Raw genomic sequence first — 22,033 nt, 5'->3', positions numbered from 1 at the left:
AATTCCCTTTTAATTTGTTGTCCATTAGTAAGCTAATTAAATCTCTTAACTGTTCCATTACATTTTATCCCACATGTTGTCTTTTTCAGGATCTCAAGACGAAGAAAAGGATTGGTACGGGACATCAAGTAGGTGGCTTGTATTACTTCGATCTTGCACCATCTCCCACGGCTCTTCAATCATCTTTGTCTTCTTTCCAGTGACATTGTCGTCTCGGCCACACATCATTATCAATTTTGCAGCGTCAGGTCCCCGGTCTTAGTCGTATTGAGTCCATGTCTTGTGAAACATGTCAGCTTAGTAAGCACTGCCGTGTATCTATCAAACCGAGAGATAATAATCGTGTTGCTAGTCCTTCAGTTAGTTCATTTAGATATATGGGGACCAATAAAACATATTTCTATTAATGGATTTCATTATTTTGTGACTTTTATGGATGATTATTCTCGGATGACTTGGTTGTTTTTAATGAAAAATCGTTCTGAGTTGTTCTCTATTTTTCAAATATTTCGCAAAGAAATAAAAACTCAATTTGGGTGTTCCATTAAAGTTTTACGTTCTAACAATGCCAAAGAATATTTCTCGGATCCTTTTGAGACTTATTTTCATGCTAAAGGCATCATTCATCAATCATCTTGTACTTATACTCCACAACAAAACGGAGTAGCTGAACGTAAAAATCGTCATCTCCTGGAAGTTTATCGTGCCCTTTTATTTCATATGCATGTTCCCAAACGGTTTTGGAGTGATGCTGCTCTTATAGCATGTCATCTTATTAATCGGATGCCCTCGTTAGTGTTAAAAGGTAAATCTCCTCATTCTGTTCTATTTTCCGACTCCGCATCATTTAATCTTACTCCACGAGTCTTTGGATGTGTGTGTTATGTCCATAACCTTGGACCCGGTTTGGATAAACTCAACCCTCGTGCCACTAAGTGTGTTTTTCTTGGGTATTCTCGCACTCAGAAGGGCTATTGTTGTTACAGTCCTCATTTTCAATGCTATTTCACTAGTGCTGATGTCACATTTTCTGAGTCTCCCATATTTTTCTGATTCTACTACTCCTCTCGATATTACTTCTGAGCCACCTATGCCAACGGTTCCCTCTCTGTTTCTTGCTTCCGCACCACCTCGCTCTGTTGTCCCATTGCAGGTTTATACTAGACGACTTCGACCGCCTACTTCGCTCCCTCCATCTCCTTCAGAGTCTTCGGATCCGACGCCTTTACCTGATGATTTGCCTATTGCTCTCCGTAAAGGTATTCGGTCGTGTTTTACTCCACATCCCATTTCTAACTTTGTCTCCTACCATCATATTTCATCCTCTTTATCTTGTTTTTTTATCCAAAGTGTCTGCTACTTTTGTTCCTAAGACTTTGCAGGATGCTCTCTCTGATTCGGGTTGGCGACAAGCTATGGTAGATGAAATGGATGCCCTTCACCATAATCGAACATGGGATCTTGTTCCCTTACTTCCGGGCTCCAAAACGGTTGGTTGTAAGTGGGTCTACATAGTTAAATACCTTCACGATGGGTCTATTGAGCGGTTGAAGGCTCGTCTAGTGGCAAAGGGGTACACTCAGACTTATGGTATTGATTATGATGAGACTTTTTCCCCTGTTGCTAAGATTTCTTCTATTCGGGTTCTTACTTCCATTGCTGCCAATTGTAACTGGCTGTTGTTTCAATTGGATATCAAAAATGCCTTCTTACATGGTGACCTGGTTGAAGAAGTTTATATAGAGCAACCACCTGGGTTTGTTGATCAGGGAGAGTATCGTCACACTATTTTGTCGCCCAAAAAAAGCCCTGTATGGATTGAAACAATCTCCACGGGCTTGGTGGCGGCATTAGAATTTGGTCTTAACAGATGCTAGACCAATCATTCGGTATTTCACTTGCGCACTAAAGCTGGCTTCATTTTTCTTGTGATGTATGTAGATGATATTGTGATCACAGGTGATGATTCTGCAGGTATTGCTAAGTTGAAGTTGTTTCTGCAAAATCGATTCCACACTACTTGGGTAAAGTTGGGTACTTCTTAGGTATTGAAGTTGCTAGATTAAAGGAGGGTATAAGTTTATCTCAACGAAAATCTGTGTTGGACTTGCTAGAAGAAACGGGTATGTTAAGTGGTTGTCCAGTTGATGCTCTTATGGATTCAAATACAAAACTTGTGTCTGATGAGGGTGATCTATTTAATGACCCGGGCAGATTTCGTCGCCTTGTTGGGAAATTAATTTATCTCAATATCACTCGACCTGATATTTCATATGCAGTTAGTGTTGTAAGTAAGTTTATGGGAGCTCCAAGAATGCCACACTGGATTGTTGTTCTTCGGATTATCCGATATCTCAAGCAAGCTCCAGGTTTTGGGTTACTATACAAATCAAATGGTCATCTCAGGGTGGAAGGTTTTACAGATGCTGACTGGGCTGGTTCTCCTTCAAATAGGAGATCTACTACAGGCTACTGTATATTTGTAGGAGGAAATCTTGTTACATGGAAAAGTAAAAAGCAAATGGTGGTAGCTCGATCTAGTGCTGAAGCTGAGTACAGGGCAATGGCCCATACCACTAGTGAATTGACATGGATACAACATTTTCTAAAAGAACTTGGGTTGACAGTTAAAGCTCCTACTCCATTGTTCTGTGATAATCAAGCAGCTATTCATATTGCATCAAATCCTGTGTTTCATGAGAGGACCAAACATATTGAGGTTGATTGTCACTTCATTCGGGAAAAAATATTAAGTGGGAGCATCTCTACTCCATTTGTGAAGTCTGAAGATCAACTAACTGATATGTTTACCAAAGCACTGGATCATAACCGGTTAAGGACTATCTATTCCAAGCTGGGATTATTTGATATATATTCTCCAGCTTGAGGGGGAGTGTTAGAATGTTTATGTATATATATACTTATGTTGGGTCATTATGTAATTACCCATAATAGTTAGGATTATTGTGTAATTAAGTAGCATTATGTAATTAGGTTATAACTCTATTCCTTTATATAAGCCTCATTTGGCTGAAGGGTGAAATACAATACAGTGACATAGAATTCTCTCTCTCTCCCATGAATTTGAACAACCTCAACCATCTTATAAAGTCTAGGAAACCTGCAAGCCAACGTCACATCCCCACACCAAACATCCGTCCAAAACCTCACAAAACTACCATCCCTAACTCGAAACCGTATCCGCTTAGAAAATTCATCCCACCCCCTCCTAATACCTTTCCATACTCCCATACATTCACACCTCTAGACACCCACCCTCCCTCCTCTTCCCCAAACCGGCAAGCAATAACACGCCTCTAAAAAACTGTCCTTTCACATCCAAAACCATTTTCCTAATAAAGCTTTATTAAACATTTCCAATCTGCGCAAACCCGAGCCTCCTCTTTGAATCGGAGTGCACACTTTCTCCCAATTCACAAGATGTTACTTAAATTCCTCCCCTACTAACCCCAACCCCCCCCCCCAAAAAAAAAAAAAAAAAAGTTTCCTTTAAACTTATTAAGTCTCCCAATAACTGCTTTAGGTATAGGAACCAAAGACATGAAATAAGTAGGAAGGTTAGCTAAGGTACTCTTCAACAATGTAAGTTTGCCCCCTTTTGACAAATACCGCTTCTTCCACCCCGATAACCTCTTTTGAAACCTCTCCACCACTGGATCCCAAATATCAACTCTCCTCAAAGAATCACCCAGTGGCAGCCCCAAATAAGACATAGGTAGGACCTCCATTCTCCAACCCAAAATAGCTGCCAACTCCTGAATATGTCCCACATCCCCTACAAGAACAATCACACTCTTTCCAATATTAATCTTCAACCCCGAAATCACTTGAAAACAGGCCAAAACACACCTCAAATGTCTCACTTGATTCACAGTAGCATCACAGAACACAATAGTGTCATCAGCAAAGAGTAAGTGAGATGTACAAATCTGATTTGGCGCACAACCCACCACAAAACCTTGAATAAATCCCAAAATCTCTGCCCTCTTCCTGAGTCTACTAAGAGCTTCCATTATAATAATGAAAAGAAAAGGGGACAATGGGTCCCCCTGTCGTAAACCTCTCGAACTTGCAAAAAAGCCTGTTGGTGACCATTCACTAAGATAGAGAACCGAGCAGTCGAAATACAATGATAAATCCACCCCCTCCATTTTGTACCAAACCCCATCCTCTCCAACACATATAATAAGAACGCCCAATTCACATCATCATATGCTTTTTCAATGTCCAATTTACATACAATCCCTGGTTCACCACTCCTAACTCTAGCATCAATACATTCACTAGCAATAAGCACCGGATCGAGAATTTGTCTTCCTCCAACAAACGCATTTTGCAACTCCGAAATGACCCCATCCATCACTTTCCTTAACCTATTAGCCAGAATCTTCGCAATAATCTTGTACACCGCACCCACCAAACTAATTGGTCTGAAATCCTTAGCTTCAACCGCTCCCCACTTCTTAGGTAAAAGAGTAATAAAAGTGGCATTCAAACTCTTCTCAAAACACCCCTCCTCGAAAAAAGCATGCATAACACCCATCACATCCTCTCTCACCACCTCCCAATTCTTTTGAAAAAATGGAATTGTAAAACCATCCGGCCTCGGCGCTTTATCTCCATCACAACTCCTTAGAGCTTCCAACACTTCCTCCTCCCCAAATGGCGTCTCCAAATCCCCTCTATCCTCATCAGAAATTTTATCGAACACAATATCATCCATCCCTGACCTCCAAGAGACAGACTCCGTAAACAGCTCCTCATAAAATGCCACAAACCCTGACCGATTCTCCTCCTCAATTTCAGCCATAACACCGTCAAAGCATATTCTCCCCATATTGTTCCCTCTTCTATGAGCATTAGGTAATCTATGGAAAAACTGAGTATTTCTATCCCCTTCTTTAAGCCACAGTGCTCTCGACTTTTGTCTCCACAAAACTTCCTCCATCACTGCAATCTCTTTAAACTCAGCCTAACAATCCTCCCTTCTACTCCTCTCCAACACTGAAATCCCCTCACCACCTTCCTTCCTATCCAACTCTGAAATCTCCAACAGTATTTGATTCTTCCTCCACTCCAACTTACCAAACACCTCCTTATTCCAAACCTTAATATCTCCCTTTAAGTATCTCAACTTTGAAGCCAATTTGAAACTTGGGTTACCCTTAACATCATAAGCTCCCCACCATTTCATAACCCTTTCTTTGAAATCATCAACTTATGGCCACATGTTTTCAAATCTAAAAGGAGTTCGCCCTCTCCTAATCCCTCCACAATCAAGCAAAATAGGTATATGATCAGAAATTGCCCGTACACACGCCACTTGAGCCACATCCGCGAACTTTTCCTCCATCCCTACTGAAATCAGAAATATGTCCAGCCTAGAAAAAGGAGGATCCCTCCCACTAGACCATGTAAAATCTCCTCCCACCATGGGAAGGTCCAACAGCCTGTTAGCATCCACAATCTCAGAAAAATCTGCCATTGCCCACGCACCCCCAGAAGATCTCTCGTGCACTACCTGATTGGGCAAAGGAAACCATGGAAGATGAGGTGGAAGGCCGTTGTTGAGACATAAACTGAGCATACTCATCGCGGGAAATTGTCATGGTGACCATAGCAGGCTCAATAGCCACTTGTGGAGTAGTTGGTCTGGCAGAGAAAGAAGAATCCCCTTTATTAGAGGTTACTTGATGTGCATAGGAAGAAGGTGGCAGTTTCCCATGAAGATCCCAACAGTAATTGACAGTGTGATTAGTAAGACCGCAGTGAGTGCAGAGTTTTGAGTCTCTGCCTCTGCCACAGCCACGACCACGGGTAAACCGACCGCCATTGCCACGAGAAGGCTGATAACCACCCTGGTTCACAACTAATGCAGAACGTTCACTGCTAGGAGGAGCAATGACACCACTTGAAGCACTCCCGGAAGTGCCACTAGTTAGAGTAGCATGCTGGAGTCTGGAGAACATATCAGGAAGAGAGGGAAGTGTAGGGCTACCCAAAATCTGTGCACGAACGGATTCATATTCGGGTGACAACCCCTTGAGAAACCGAACAACATTAAAATCCTCACGTTGTTGTTGCATGCTCTTCACATCAGAGGTGATAGGCTGATACAAGTTCATTACTTCACAAATTCCCATTGACTGGGAGAAATATTCTGCAAAACTGTGAGTACCTTGCCGGAGGTCAAAGAATTGTCTGCACACCTTATAAATTCTGGTGATATTACCAGTCCCTGAATATAGCTATTGGAGGCGGTTCCATATTTCCTTGGCAGTATCCAAATACAACAGGTTGGAGCTGATATCTGGTTCAATACAATTCAGCATTAAGGAAATGATCTGAGCATCCCTTTGTTCCTATGAACCGAAATCTGCATCACTGTCTTATTACTAGATAGAGTAGCATCACTGGCTTATCTTTAACCAAATGAGAGCCAAGGCCTTTGGCTTTCAGAAAAATAGCTACTGACCTGGCCTATAAAATATAATTCTTGCCATTGAGCTTGACCGAAGTCATGGAAGAATTGAAAGAAGCAGAAGAAAGCAAGTCTGAACCGACAGCCATGGAGAAGGAAAGAGAGAGAAGAAAACCAAACCTGGGAAAAAATAAAAATAAAAAAATAATAATAATCCGGATCAGGGCAGACGGGCCGGATCTGGGCAAAAGGGCCAGACCTAGGCAAACAGGTTTGGATCTGGGCAAACGGACCAAATCAAAACCAGTTCTCTGCTATTCCGGTTTTAGTAAACCAAGGTTGGGATAACTTCACGCCTGCAGCCAAACACCACCCTTCTCCTTCACAATCAGCGCAGGCAAGAACCAGAACTATGCCACCGATAATAAACTCCAACACCTGAGGTTCGCAATGGAGAATCAAGGCTAGTACACACCCTAGCCCTTGCAGCGGCGACGGCAACCCAACACAAGCGGTGATTTAACAACTGAGCAGAGAGGGTTCACGATGATGGAACCTCTGCAACTTGCGACAGCCAAGGCAGCCTCGGCCAACAAAACGAAGGGCTTTAGATCTGAGAACGTCAGACAAGAAGCGCTGAACACAACGGCAGCTTCAAACCTCCGGCTCGAAAAGAACGACAGCCAAACCTTCCACGAAGAACAGAATCTCAATTTTGATTTGTAGAAGAACACCACAGACGCAATCACAACCACAATCTTAGTTTCCCATTGCTTCGTACAGCTCTGATACCATGTTCAAACTAAAGAGAGAGAGAGAGAGAGAGATCATGGTGGCTATAGCAAATGTGTATTTCATACATACAAAACCCTAAGCCTACAATGGCTTATATAAAGATATAAGACTCAACTAATTACACAATGACCCTACCAACTATATGCAATTACATAATGACTCAAAATATTCTAACAAGTCCCAACGCATGCCTTCATTATAATTTCATGAACATAGCTTCTAAACAATATATATGATCCAAATAGAAGTTATAGTCTCCATGGTCTCATTACAATCATAAAGTGAGAAATAATGTTAAGGGATTACATGAGTAGAGATAAGGGAGGAAATTCCATAAGAACTCCAAAAGATAGATGGGTGAGTTCCTAAGTCATTTCCCTCCTCCAAAAGAATATTACAAGCATGTCATCAATTATAATATCCACCATGTGTCAATATACAAGTCCAAAAGTAAGCTACACAATGGATGTCACAATTATCACAAGTAGCTCAAAAATATTGCCAACATCCCAATCAAGCTAGGGATAAGGAACTTCCTCTTGGGCAATGCCCTTTCCTGAAAAATATAAGAATCAACGGGGTGAGCAACGAATTGCTCCATAGGAATGTCTCATGAATATAAACTAGGTTTCTCAAAATTTTACAAACATTGCATGGCCATACAATACAAGGGACATGCTCCCTAAAGTCTAGTCTCAAGGGAAACCTAAATAGGATCATCCTAGTCTAGCATAAATAATATAAATTCATTCATCAAGACAAGCATAAATGATATAGTGTAATGTACATAAATTCACAAGTTGCAATAACACATAAATGCCAACTTGAAAATAAAAGTCGAAATCAATTAATGGGATAACTCGGAACACACCCACACTCCTAGTCACATAGCCATGCTATGCGCCTAAATAAAAATAGTCATTTTCGGATTATTAGTTCGCCGGAAACTAACCGATTGGCCAATATAAAGTGGGGAAACTCATGTTTCACCCGCAAGAGCCAAGCCCTCGCATTCTCAAAGTAACAACCCCCGAGTATCTCCCAAAATCAACAAACAAGTCCACAAAATAATCCATATACCATGATATGCCCAAATTGCACTTCACATGCGCATATAAATTATACTAATCACACAATCCATGTCTTATGGTCCAAATCACTATAATAGCATACCCTTTGATGCAATGTCAACAAATTGGGTATTTTAAAGTCATGTGATTTCATGTTGTTATTATATCAAATTTCAAGTATGTAAAAGTTTAATGTCATTATAGAAATGTACATATTCAAAGTTAACCAATACAAGATAACAAATACATAAAAATCCATGAACAACCACAACATATAAGACATTTTAATTACAAGTAATTGTACATACTAAAATCTAACACTTTAATAAACATCAATTATATCAAAAATGAAACAAATAATATGTTACACATGAAAATTAACATAAGAACTCAATAAAACATTATGGACATGCAATTAAATCATTATATAAGCTCTCTAATCCAACCCCCACACACAAGTGTATGCATAACTCACACAATGGTCATAAAATTCCAAGAACTCCTAGGTTATAAGCATAATACACCCCTACCTCAAGCTAAGAGCAAACCCTAGCTAATCCAAAGGAAAAATGTGCTCCAAATCCGAAATTGATTGAGGGGTTTTGTTCCTCTTGTAGTCCTCGTCAACTTCCCTTCTATGGCAAGCTCAAAACCTCAAAGATTGGAGGTGAAATGGTGGTGAAATGGTGGAGAAATGGTTGAAGTAAAATGAAAAAGAAAAGAATGGGAGAGAGAAGAGAAAGTGTCGGTGGAGTGGAAGAATGAGAGGGTTTGGTTTGTCTTCCACTTTCTCACTCTAAACAAACACACGTATACATATCACACACATTCTCATCCACACATATCTCACCCACTAGTCAACCTAGGCCGCACAACATAACAAAATGCAATTAAAATAAATAAATATAAAAGGGAAGGATATATATATATATATCCTCACACTTCCACTCTCCTTCCTTCCCCCACTCCTCTTCACTCTCCCTGCTCCACTCCTTCCCTCATAGTTCACTTCAGAAACAACCCTTTCAGCTCTCTCACCCCCTTCAACACATTCACACTCTTCTCCTTCTTCCTCGCCTATTCATCGAGGCACTGCTTGAAACAACTCCATCACTTTCACCTCCTCCCCTTTCCACATCAACCCCAAAAGCTTACTTTCCTCTTCAATGCCATTCATAAACTAGTTATCCTCAACCCCCTCCATCCCCGAGTATTTCTAACCATCCCTAATCACTGCCAAAACTGCCAAAGGAGTGTGAATTCCTACCATACTCTCTTTACCCTCAGCCCTGGCATCCCATATCTGAACCGTATTCTCCAAAACATCCTCATTTATATCAAAACCATCCAACCCACTGTCTACACTAGACTCTGCTCGCACATAATCAGTACCTACATCTTCAATCACCATACAACTGCCCCCCTTTGGCATAAAATCTTCCCTATGTTCAAAAGCATTTGTCAACAGCGTTATCAACCCCCTCTCTTCCTCTACGTGAATCAACTCCTTCCTCACTGAATCTATAAAACCGTTCCCTTCATCATTCACTTCAGGTATCGGTTCAAGTCTCTGACCCACCAGTGCCCTCCCCCTCCCCACCCTCTTACCTACTATCCTCACCACACCAGAAGACAGAATAGAAGAAGAAGAAGCATGTGTAGAGGGAGAAGAGTTCAACACAGAGAACATACCTGAACCTCCACCACCAGCATTCTCGACCACTTCTTTCCTATCGTCCGGCTACGTATCTGAAAATCACGGCCGCCCCCCCCCCCCCCCCCCCCCCCCCAACAAAATCATTGCCAAGCTATGCGTCGAAACCTTCACTATGCCCATATCTTCAGATACATTAACTTCAGGCCTCATATTACTCCCATATTGGTCTAGGCCAAGACCCAAAACCCCCACTGGACCAATATCAGGCCCAATACTATGTCCTTCCCCCTCAAGCCCACTCTCATTAACCCTATACAGCCCAAAAGACTTCACCCCCCCTCCCCCAAACCTTGGTCCATATGCCTAACCCAGAACACTCCGGCCCACATGTGAACCCCCATCATTAAGCCTCTTCCCATCCCTCACCGGGCCCATCTTCCCATTAAAAGGCCTCAGCCCACATCATGGACTCATCCTCATCCCTCGTTACTACCCTTTGGCCCAATCTATCCCGTTTCCAAAGAGCCTGCTCATGAACCCACTTAACCTTATCCTCAAATCTCGCTGAAGATAAGGAAAGAAAATATAGCTTAGCTCCTCTACTCTCTCCATGTGGCACCTTCCTCCACTCATTCATCACACTCATGTCTGACGCGTGACTCCCCCATCTTCTTCCTCCCACATACCTCACCACTCTCTGCCTCTCCCTTTCCTTCAGCCAATTTTGGAGTTCACGGACACCTTCCTCTCCTTTACTAAATATTCTATCCCATTCTTCCTCTGTCATCAGATGAGCCCCATCACTGCCTTCTAAGCTTTCCATTGAGGGAACAAGATCTAGAAACACCTCTTCCTAAATCGGAACTCTGTAACAGAATCTGTTATCGTGCACAAACTTTGGACAATCTTTCCCTATTCTCACTGTGATCCTGACACTTTCAGCATCTCTCGTTTCATCCGCCTCCGCGCTGACGAAACCACCACATATATCTGCCACTTCAACGAACAATTCATGGCACCAGAGATGCAAAGGGAGCCCAAACAACCTAATCCACTTAAGCCCTCTGCCCTTAAGCACCTCACAACACCCAACCCGAAACGACCACACATCAATCCTTAAAGTGGCAGATCCCCATTGCCGTCGTCCTTCCTTTAGAACCCTTCACGCCTCCGCTAGAGAAGGAAACCTGAACAGAAGGAGAGAATCCGGTAATGGTGTCACACCCACCCCACACGATGTATTCCACGCCCTTGCCGCCCACTCCTTAATCCGATCACAACCTCCAACCTCCTTATCAAAACGTCCTACCAAACAAGATGATAGCATCGATCTTCTCCCTTCCACTGATTCCTCGTCAAGATACAATGAGGGCCCTCGATGGGGAAGCGCCGACTTAACACATCCCCCCAATGAAATCCTCGGCAGCCGGGCAACCTCAAGAATGTAGGTCACCATGAAGAATTGCATTTTTTATAGCAAGCTGATATAAAGGCCAGGAACAACAAACTGCCACAAAAAGAAGAATTAGTGCAGAGTTAAGACGGGCTACAGGAGAAAAGGTCTCTGAGTAATCAACGTTATAGGTCTGCCTATACCCTTTGGCAACTAAACGCACCTTAAGATGGTCAACAGTACCATTAGGAAGATACTTAACAGTGTAAACTCAACGACAACTGACAATCCGTTTTCCCGAAGGGAGAACAGTAAGCTCCCAAGTCTGATTCGTGTGAAGAGCACTCATTTCCTCATCCATACCATGCTTCCATCCAGACATAGATAAAGCTTGCTTATAAGATGAAGGAGTAGAGATAGATGACAAGGTAAAAGCAAAAGATTGCATGGAGGAGGAAACACGATCATATGAAATGAAATTAGCAATGGGATGTTGAGTACAAGTACGTTTACCTCAACGTAATACAATTGGTAAATAATCCGTGGCGGAAGTGGATGATAGAGGAATGAGAACCTCTGGTTGAGAAGATGACGTGTTCGGACCATAAGAAACAACAGACCTAGATTGTGACCGTCGGTAAACCTGCAAAAGTGGATTAGATAATGGAGGAGGACTAGTAGATGGAGCTAACGACATCGAAAGGGTAGGTAAAGATAAGGAAGACTCCCCTCACAAGAAGATATAAGATCAGAAGTCAAATGCTGACCAGATGATGTAAAGAAAGCAGTGGACTCATAAAAAGGTAACATCCGCACTCACAAAGTAACATCGAGACTCGGGACTGTAACAATGATACCCCTTCTGAGTGTAGGAGTACCCCAAGAAAACACTCTTATGAGCACGAGGAGACAGTTTGCCATGACTAGGATCTAGAATGTGAACAAAGGCGACACAACCAAAGACACGACGAGTAAGTTAAAGAGCAATCATAATATAAAAGAGAGAAAGGAGACTTGTTATTCAAAACAGCAGAGGGCATACGGTTAATGAGATAATAAGCAGTAAGAACTGCATCTGCCCAAAAATATTTTGGTACTTTCATATTAAATAACAAGGTGCGAGCAACATCTAACAGCTGGCGATGCTTTCTTTCAGCAACACCATTTTGTTGAGAAGTGTGTGCACAACTAGTCTGATGAATGATACCACGATCTGCACATAAGGAATTGATGACGGACTGTGTATACTCCAATGCATTATTAGATTGAATAACCTTAATATGTTCACCAAATTGAGTTAGAATTTCGTTATAAAATTTAGTAAAAATATGAGGTAACTCAGATCTCTCTTTCATCAAGAATAACCATGTCAATCGAGAATAATCATCAACAAAGATGACAAAATATAAAAACCCATTCAAGCTGGCAGTTCGAGAAGGACCCCAGATGTCCGTGTGAACTAAATCAAAGGACTTAGTCTAACGATTTTGACTATGACTTGGGAAGGAACTACGATGATGCTTCCCTAAATAACAAGCTTCACACTCTAAAACAGACACAGGACTCACGTAGGAATAGCTAACCTCAACTTGGCCAAAGATGGGTGACCCAAACGAAAATGCCACTAAAGAGGAGAGACTGTCGCACTCAAAGCTGATGATACGACAAACCGAGGTTGACCAAGATCCAAGTAATATAACCCGTCCTTCTTATGTCCCGAACCAATCATCTTCTTTGTACTGAGGTCATGAAAAATGAATGAAGTCAGGGTAAAAGTTACAGAAAAGTGTAATTTTTTAGTCAATTAACTTACATAAATCAAATTAAAAGGAAAACAAGGAACATAAAGACTAGAATGTAATGATAATGAATCGGTAGGGTGAAGGACACCTTGCCCAAGAACAGGCCAAGAGGAACTTTCAGCTAAAACAATGTGATGTTTAATAGGTTTTAAATTTGAAAAGAGAGATGATGTACCAAACGTGTGAACTAGCTCCAGAGTCGATGACCCATGACTGAGAAGATTGAGCCACACATGCAATGTCACCTGTATTAGCCAAGGTAGAAGTAGTAGCGGATGGAAAAGTAGTTAACCTTTGAATAAGCACACTAAGTTGATTGATTAGTGCATCTTGAGAACCAAAATTAGAAGCTATATGTCTAGAACTATTACGTGTCTGAAGTACGAAATTTGGCTTGCCAGATTTTTTCCAGCAGTAAGGTGCACTATGGTTTGAACCACCACAATGATCACACTTACTATCACCACGACCACTAGAAAAGCCACCAACACGGGAACTTCCACAAAAATAAGATTGTGGTTTAGAATCATCCATGAACAAAATTGTGGATCAGAAAAGAAAGGAGAATTATCAGTCCAGAACAAGTGTGATATCAGATTCAAAGTCCAAATCCAGTTTTCTTAGCAACACAAGAATCAAGGCAATACCAACTCACTATAACAGAAGACTGCTCATACAATGTTTCTTAGCCACTCAGAGGTTGAGCTCCCAGTTGACAAATCAAGGATTGAATTTCTTTCATAACAAACAAGCAAATTGGTGTAATTCTGACTGTTCAGGGGTCGAGTATGTAGATTCAACAAACAACCATCCAATCATCAATCATGCTACCAAATCAAGGTCTAAAAACCCCAATTCTGATGCAGATTTCCATAGCCCAAGCATCCAAACAGATTTTAGAGCACTTACAGAGGGATTTTAAGGCCAAAAATAGCAGGTGAATAACTGCTGAAGGCAAGAAGGTAAATGTCAAACCAATTTTTCAGACAAAAAACACTCCAGCAGCAGTGAAGCAACAAACTAACACTAACCAAGTGCCTTCAAAGTCTAGATGGTCCCTTTAGGTTAGGTTTCAACGAACAAAAACATAAAAAGGACCCTAATCTGCAGATCGAAAAATCTTGGGCCGAAATACCAAAATTGTTTAGAAAAAATTGAAACTGCACTCAAACAACGTGAAAACGAAGAACCAAAGCCACCATAATTACCAGAAAGTTCTGGTGAGTCAGACCATGTGGTAGTTGAACGGTAGGTGCTAACGTCAGCAAGGCATCATGCTGACATCAGCATACGGATGACAACCTTCAACTTTTCTGATGTCCTACAACTTGATAAAAAAAATGTTATATCCTCAATCTCCTGCTCTGATACCAAGTTAAAATTTGTATATGTGTGTTTTAGGGTTAAAGATTAGAGGAATAAAGGAAGAAAAGAAAAGATACGAAAGAAGAGAAGTCTGATAGGAAAATAAGAGGCGTGTGTAAAAACCTACACCCCTCAAGCTTATATATTATTATTAAGATTAGCAAAAGTACAATAATACCCATGACCATTACTCATTACTACAATAATTAAATCTAACATGTTTCAAGACTCACCACCTATATAAATGATGAATGAAAGAAAAGTCTAGCAATTGGATTGCTATAATGCACCCTAAATTGCCTCACAAAAAAATATGATGCTCCAAGTGCTAGCATTTCTCCGCATAGGTTTTCTGAAGACTTGTGATCTATATAACTTGGAAGGTGAAAAGGTTTAAGTTAATAGAGTTTGAATGAGATCTGGACACTGTTGTCCCGCAGATCTTGCTTCAATCAATCAAAAGTACTCCCGTTGCCTTCAATTGATCCCTCAGTTGACCAAAGTTGCGGTAGTCCTGGATACTTAAGGATTTCTAAAATAGTAACTTTCTAAAACAATTTTAGGCATCCTAAAAAGGATTTTTGTGGATCACACATAATTTCAAAACACCTAATATGTGTAATGAAATGACACACATGAATCATAAATCATGAATCCTATTTGGGTGACTGCATAAGTGAGAAATCTAATTGCCTTTTTGCCCAATTTTTAATTTTTTTTAATAACTAAAATGTATTAGAAAGCGTTCAAGAGGGAAACACATCCCAATATAAATACAATAAACCAAACAAAAACAAAAACAAAAAAAAACAAAAAACAAAACAAAACAAACCCAAAAATAGAGCCCAACGAACCCAAAAAGTCCACTATCTCATCTAGAGATATACAATTTCTTCCCATTACCCAGCAAAGAAGGGAACTAATGATAAAAAATTTCAGCGTCCCAATAGGGGTTTCCTCCCCCTCAAAAGATCTTTTGTTATGCTCTTTCCAAATGCTCCACCAAACACAAAGGGGAATCATCCTCCAACAATCATGAGCATGAGCCCGCACCCTTTGGCCCCTCCAACTATCAATCAACTCCCTTGAAGACGAGGCAAAACCCAATGAATACCAAACAAACCAAAAAAAGGCTCCAGCAATCATAAGCCATAGGATAATGCAAAAGAAGGTGATCCACAGATTCTCCATCCTTCTTACACATACAACACCAGTTGAGTATGATCTGTCTTTTCTTTTTCAAATTGTCCAGAGTTAAAATTTTACCCAAAGCCGCAATCCAAGCAAAAAATGTCACACCCTAAGAGGAGCTTTGAACGCCAAACCGTCTTCCACGGGAAGCTAGTACCCTGAAAACCAGCGAGGCAAAGAAAAAAAGAGCGAACATCAAACCTCCCTTGAGGAGAAGGCTTCCAAACCAAGGAATCAAGCCCTCTACCATCCACATCTTGTCCATACAAAGGATCTAACAAGCCAAGGACATCCTCAAGTTCCCAATCCTGGAAAGATCACCGAAAACGCACATCCCACGTAAGCCTACTACTATCAAGCCGATAACAGTCAGCTAACATAGCATGTCTATCCGCAACAATGCTAAAAAGTCTTGGAAACAACCAGGACAGGGGGACATCCCCACACCAACAATCCTCCCAGAACCTAACATCCCTGCCCTCCCAAACTTTGAATCTAATATGCTTAGACAACTCATCCCAACCCTTACAAATAGCTTTCCACACTCCCACACCGGCAACAAATCTCACCGGCCTGGAAGACCATCACCCTCTCTCCTCCCCAAAGCGGCACACTATAACCCTCTTCCATAAGCGATGTCTCTCACTACCAAATCTCCATAACCGGTTCCCAAGAAGCACCCTATTAAAAGGGATCATCCTCCTAAGACCAAGCCCCCCCAATTGAAACGGCCTGCAAACATGCTCCCACCTGACAAGATGATACTTGAACTCATCACCCCTTCCACCCCAAAGAAAATTCCGTTGGAGATGATAATTGCCTTTTTGCCCTTACTTCTAGCTTTAAATTTCACCAATTTTCCCTAAGATAGAGGTAACTCAACTAACTTAGCTAACTTTTAATAAACAAATAAAAAATAAAAATCAAGATTACAGACTCCATTTTATACAGAATTTCCCAACCAACACCCTATTGGTTTTTTTTTTTTCTTTTTCTTTTTTTTTTTTTGATAAATAAGATTGTATTAGAAAGTATTCAAACCGGAAACAGATCCAAAAAAGCCACTAAACTCTCAAAGAGTCCAAAAAAGCTACTCTCTACCCCGTGGAGTTACAATTTCTCCCCAAAACCCAACAAAAAAGAGAACAAAGAATAGAGAACTTTAGCGCTCCAATAGGGATCTCCTTGTTGTCAAAGGATCTCCTATTCCTTTATGTCCATAAACACCACCAAACACACAGTGGCGTTAGCCTCCAAAAGTTGCGGGCTTGGGCATCCACTGTATATCCTCTCCAAGCCTCAACCAAATCCCTAGAGGACCTAGGCAAAACCCAATGGACCCCAAACAAACTCAACAGAAGGCCCCCAACTGTCTTGGGCCACAGGACATTGCAGCAAAATATGATCAACCGTCTCCTCGTATCCTTGCACATATTACACCAATTAACAACAATTTGATTCCTCCTTCTGAGGTTGTCCAGAGTAAGAAACTTCCCTAGAACAACCGTCCAGGCAAAAAAAAACAAAAAACAAAAAAAGGCCAATCCATATAGTTCGTCTCATTCAACCTAATGGTGGAAATACAAATGCCTGGATTGTGATCACTACTACCTCCCAATACTGGAGTCAGACTACGAGAAGACCCAGCTTCTTTTTTTTTTTGATAAGTAGGAGAAGACCCAGCTTCTTTTGAAGTCACCTCTGAGCCAGACATTTTATCAAACAGTTTCTAGGTATACAATCCTCAAAAACAAAAGCAGCAACAAAATATGTAGAGAACCACCTCTCTGACACACAAACTTCAACTAGAAAGATTACCGTCTTATGAGATGCATAAAAAAGCAACTACACAGTCACCACACAAACCCTAGAAAGCAACAAAGTAGACCATACCAGAATCATGAACGACGAAGAAAAAGCCACTATTGCAGAACCACACGAACACGTAAAAAACACCAATCGAGACTGCAACAGATCAAAACAAGTCCAAAAATCCCAAGTTGGATCCGCGGTAAGTGTGGATGTGATTAACACTACTTCCTTGCAAACAAATCCCATCTTGGAATCTCTTCAAAACCCTTCACACCCACTAGGATTTACACAAACTTGCCCTAGGGTTTCAACTACACACCTAGACCTTTACAAACCATGCTTCGATAGCATGTTGACTTCAAGATATAATCAAATCAAGAGTAAAGTATAAGAAGAAAAAGAAGAAGAAGAAGAAGAAGAAAAAGAGAAGAAAGAGGATGAGAGAAATAGAGCGAGAGAGATGGGGAAAGAAAGAAAGAATTCTTTCATCCTTCAACCACATTCTATTTATACTAATAAGTTTCAAAAATTACACATAAGCCCCAATATTATATAAGTAATAACAAATAAGCCCCTGACGACAAGAAGGCCCTCAACCATCCATGAGACACCTGTAGAAAGAGTACACAACAAATCTCCCCTGCATAGAAGCGACCTAGACACAATAATCCATTCCCTCACCCACAATCTCTTGAAGCAAATCCAAGAACCCAAAAACATCCTCCAACTCCCAATCTTGAAAAGCCTGGAAAATCAAACATTCCAGGTTGTCCTCCTATTATAAGCCGACCAAAGGCCTATTGATCTAATGCTCTACTAGTGCATAACTACATAAAATCTAGTTACAAGCTAATGCCTTGAATATTTCAAAGACATGTTTTCACTGTTTGGAAATGTCATAAAATGTATTATTATTTATAACATTTGTTTGGCAAGACCTACCCCAAACTCATCTCACCCCTTTACCACTCAAGCCCAAAGGCAATATTATGTGACACTTAATAGCTCATAAATGAACAATGTCCTTTTAGGAAGCAGGCCAATCTAGTTGTAACAACCCGAATTCAAAAACATCAATTTCATTAATAATCCTCAATTACATCAAATGATCCTCATAGAATATATGTATCATACATTAAATGACCGTTGCGCTACTCTGATGCACTACCTCACAAAACAGCTTACAACCTAAAACACATGGTTAAGGTAAGCTCCAAATATCAAAACAGATCAGCATGCAAACTCCTCCACTTGGACCTTTGTACCTTAAAAATGGTGGGGTGAGACAAAGTCCCAATAGGAAAAACCATAACAAGAATTTCAAGGAGGTTTCATGAATAATAAGCTTCACAAACTATACATATGCCTGTGAATATATCAGCAAAATACATATATCCAATTTAAGCAAAACAATTATTTTCACAGTCAATAAAGAGATTTGAAGCAAAATCACTCCCAGCCATTCAAGCTATAAAGAACGCAAGAGTGATGAAGATACTATGAAGAAGGAATCCTACACTTTCTTCCTGTTTCCCTTTCTTCCTTGCTCTCCCTCTTGTTTTTCTCTTTCTTTTCCTTTGGTTTGTGCTGTAACAAAAGGAACGCAGCAACAGGTGTAAGGTTGTGCAGAGTCATGTGTCTCTTGGGTTGTGATATAAGATCAGGTGTTAGGAAGACTCATATGGCTTTGCTGCCACTAAGACAGATTTCGGATTATTGCAACCTCTCCCTACCAACTAAATAACCACACAAAGGCCTCCAAATAAAATCCCATAACTTCAATAAATCATACTTTATACCCAATGTCACTAATCATGATTAAAGGTCACTAATCGTGATTAAGAGTCACTAAGCATGTTTAAGAGCCACAAAGCACGATTTACTAATTAAAAAAAAAAAGAGCCACTAAGCACGATTAAGAATCACTAAACATGATTAAAAGGCCTAATTAAATATTAGGATTAGGATATCACACTAGTCCATCACAAGTTTTATATAAAATTACTAGTTTATTATCATCGGTATACTTCATATACGGTGCTCAAAACACATTAAGTTTAGCATAAGAAAATGATAACACATTCTATATTGAAAAATTTTCATTTGCCATTTCGATAGCCAAGACAGTATGACTCGCATTTAACTAAGAGATTAAACTGCAGGGAGTAAAAATACATAATATGCCAACACAAAATACCTGGCATTCTCCGCAGTTTGCACAAATTAGAATTTGTTTTTCAATTGGAACTGGTTCATATTGTGGTTGTTTCAGTACTTCTGTAAGCCTTACACCTCTATTGAGTACCACCAGATTCGCAACATCAAGGTCTTGCCCAATTAAGCAAGGGCAGCCACTTCGCAATATTGTGGCAAATCCATTTTTGAACTACCAAACTCGGGGTACAAAAGCAACTAGAATGCATCTGGCTTTCTGAGATTTCTGGAGTGATTGACCCAAAATAAATAAATAAATAAGAGAGAGAGAGAGAGATTTCTCAACTGATGTAGAACACGTGCAGGAATTCATAATGGATGTACTTGGAAGAGTTGAACTTGATGCAATTAAAGACGCTTTAGTCGGCATCCCTGGCATAAGTGGTCTATCAAATGAGCAACGGAAGCGACTAACCATAGCAGTGGAGCTTATTTCTAATCCTTCAGTCATATTTATGGATGAACCCACATCAGGTTTGGATGCTAGAGCAGCTGCAATTGTTATGCGTGCGGTGAAAAATGTAGTTGACACAGGAAGAACAGTTGTGTGCACCATCCACCAGCCAAGCATTGATATATTTGAGGCATTTGATGAGGTATGAAAAAATTCTTTACTGATTACTATATCTTATTCAGCAACAAATAGAATTATCAGAAAAGGTTCAAGGGTGTATTCAACCAGCTTTGTCTTCCAATGCAGTTGAATAAATCATGCTATGAATACAGGCTTTTACAGCAATGAAACAGTACACTCGACATATAGGCAAAACACTCATAAGGTGATTCCAGCAAGAATAAGCTAATGTTGGTTGGACACTACTGGGTCACAAAGCCCCTAAATCTAAGGAAATTGTGAACGAATTCTGCTAAATGGTTACAAATAGTAACAAATTTCCTAACCACAAAACTGGCTAAAATAGAATTGCAGAGATGACATAATTTGTCTGCAACAAATATATAAGAATCATATTGGAAATATGTGGGGGGTCCTTTGGAGTTTGTAGATAGCTTGATTGTATAACTTTCTTTTTTTCGTATGCTTTGTTCCTTGGGCGTGCAACCCTCTTGAGTGCTTTTAATGAATTGTTACTTATCAAAAAATGTATTTATCACCTTGGAGAGATCAGATGTCCCCTACCACATCAGGAAGATTTCCCAACTGTGTACAACTAAACCAACAAGATGGCTGATGACAACTTTTACGGTCAGCATTGGAAGATCAGCTGTTCTCTGTTGTATCATGGAAGATTTAATTATTCTGAAAATCTTAAGGTTTTTTTTTTTATTAAAATTTAAGATTTTATATAACTACCGGTACTCAACAGTCCTCATTGTTCAAGTATTAATTGTTTTATGCACCCAAAGAAATTTGCTCTCTTAAATTAACAACGGCATATTTTTTGTTTATGAAACCCTAAAAACAAGAAGTACCAGTAATAGGTTACTCTCTGTGCAGTTGATTCTAATGAAGAAGGGAGGACAGATTATTTATTCAGGACCGTTGGGTCAGCATTCAAGTAATCTTATTGATTATTTTGAGGTCAGTTAGCAATACAGTACTAATAATACAGATATGTAATTTCAATGAAATTTAAGCTCAAGATATAATGTCCATGATCTATAATGACCATCCATTCCCTTCGTCACAGGGAATTCCTGGCATCCCAAAGATTAAAAAAAACTATAATCCAGCAACATGGATGCTAGACATCACCACAGAATCTGTAGAGGCACAAATTGGTGTAAATTTTGCCCAAGTTTATAAGGAGTCTCAGCAGTATAGGTGAGTATTACAATTGAATGAGTTTGTATAATCATTCTATTTGTGAACTGTTTTGTCTATAATCTATTCATCTTGCAGAAAGTGAAATAGGTATGCTTATACTGCTCATCAATCATTAAAACAAGGACTACAATTGAAATGACAAATATCATTATATTTTTCTGACCAATGTTGATGCTAATGATTTGCATTAGATTACCTTACCAGATCTCCTTTGCTTGCAGAGAAAACACAGAACTTATTAAGCAACTAAGAAAGCCACCAGCAGGCACAAGAAAAATGCATTTTCCAACTCGTTTCGCGCGCAACTCATGGGAGCAATATAAAGCATGCCTCTGGAAACAAAATTTATCATATTGGAGAAGTCCAGCATACAACTTCACACGCTTCAGCTTTATGATCATTTCATCAGTGTTCCTGGGAGTACTTATGTGGCAGAAAGGGATGAAAATGTAAGTCACCCATTTATATTGTGAACTTAAATGCATGAATGAAAAACACCAAAAATG

The 22,033-nt window shown here is 40.1% G+C and overlaps 1 protein-coding gene across 5 annotated transcripts in view; it reads left to right on the top strand.

Moving 5' to 3' along the window:
- The window catches only part of LOC132282358 (pleiotropic drug resistance protein 3-like), a 41,621-nt gene that overhangs the window by 17,754 nt on the left and 1,834 nt on the right, over window positions 1-22,033 (top strand). For all 5 annotated transcript variants that reach the window (XM_059784334.1, XM_059784116.1, XM_059784047.1 and 2 more), the window contains exons 18-21: window positions 20,047-20,337; window positions 21,198-21,281; window positions 21,391-21,524; window positions 21,749-21,976. In XM_059784334.1, coding sequence (XP_059640317.1) covers window positions 20,047-20,337; window positions 21,198-21,281; window positions 21,391-21,524; window positions 21,749-21,976 — 737 coding nt within the window. The remainder of the gene's footprint in view (window positions 1-20,046; window positions 20,338-21,197; window positions 21,282-21,390; window positions 21,525-21,748; window positions 21,977-22,033) is intronic.

The sequence above is a fragment of the Cornus florida genome, unplaced genomic scaffold (genome assembly GCF_030987335.1).
Source record: "Cornus florida cultivar Cherokee Brave unplaced genomic scaffold, ASM3098733v1 CherokeeBrave_3.0.0_Hap2_Chr01, whole genome shotgun sequence".
NCBI classification, from domain to species: Eukaryota; Viridiplantae; Streptophyta; class Magnoliopsida; order Cornales; family Cornaceae; genus Cornus; species Cornus florida.
The sequence above is the reverse complement of the archived record's forward strand: the minus strand, read 5'-3'. Positions and strand labels throughout refer to the sequence as shown.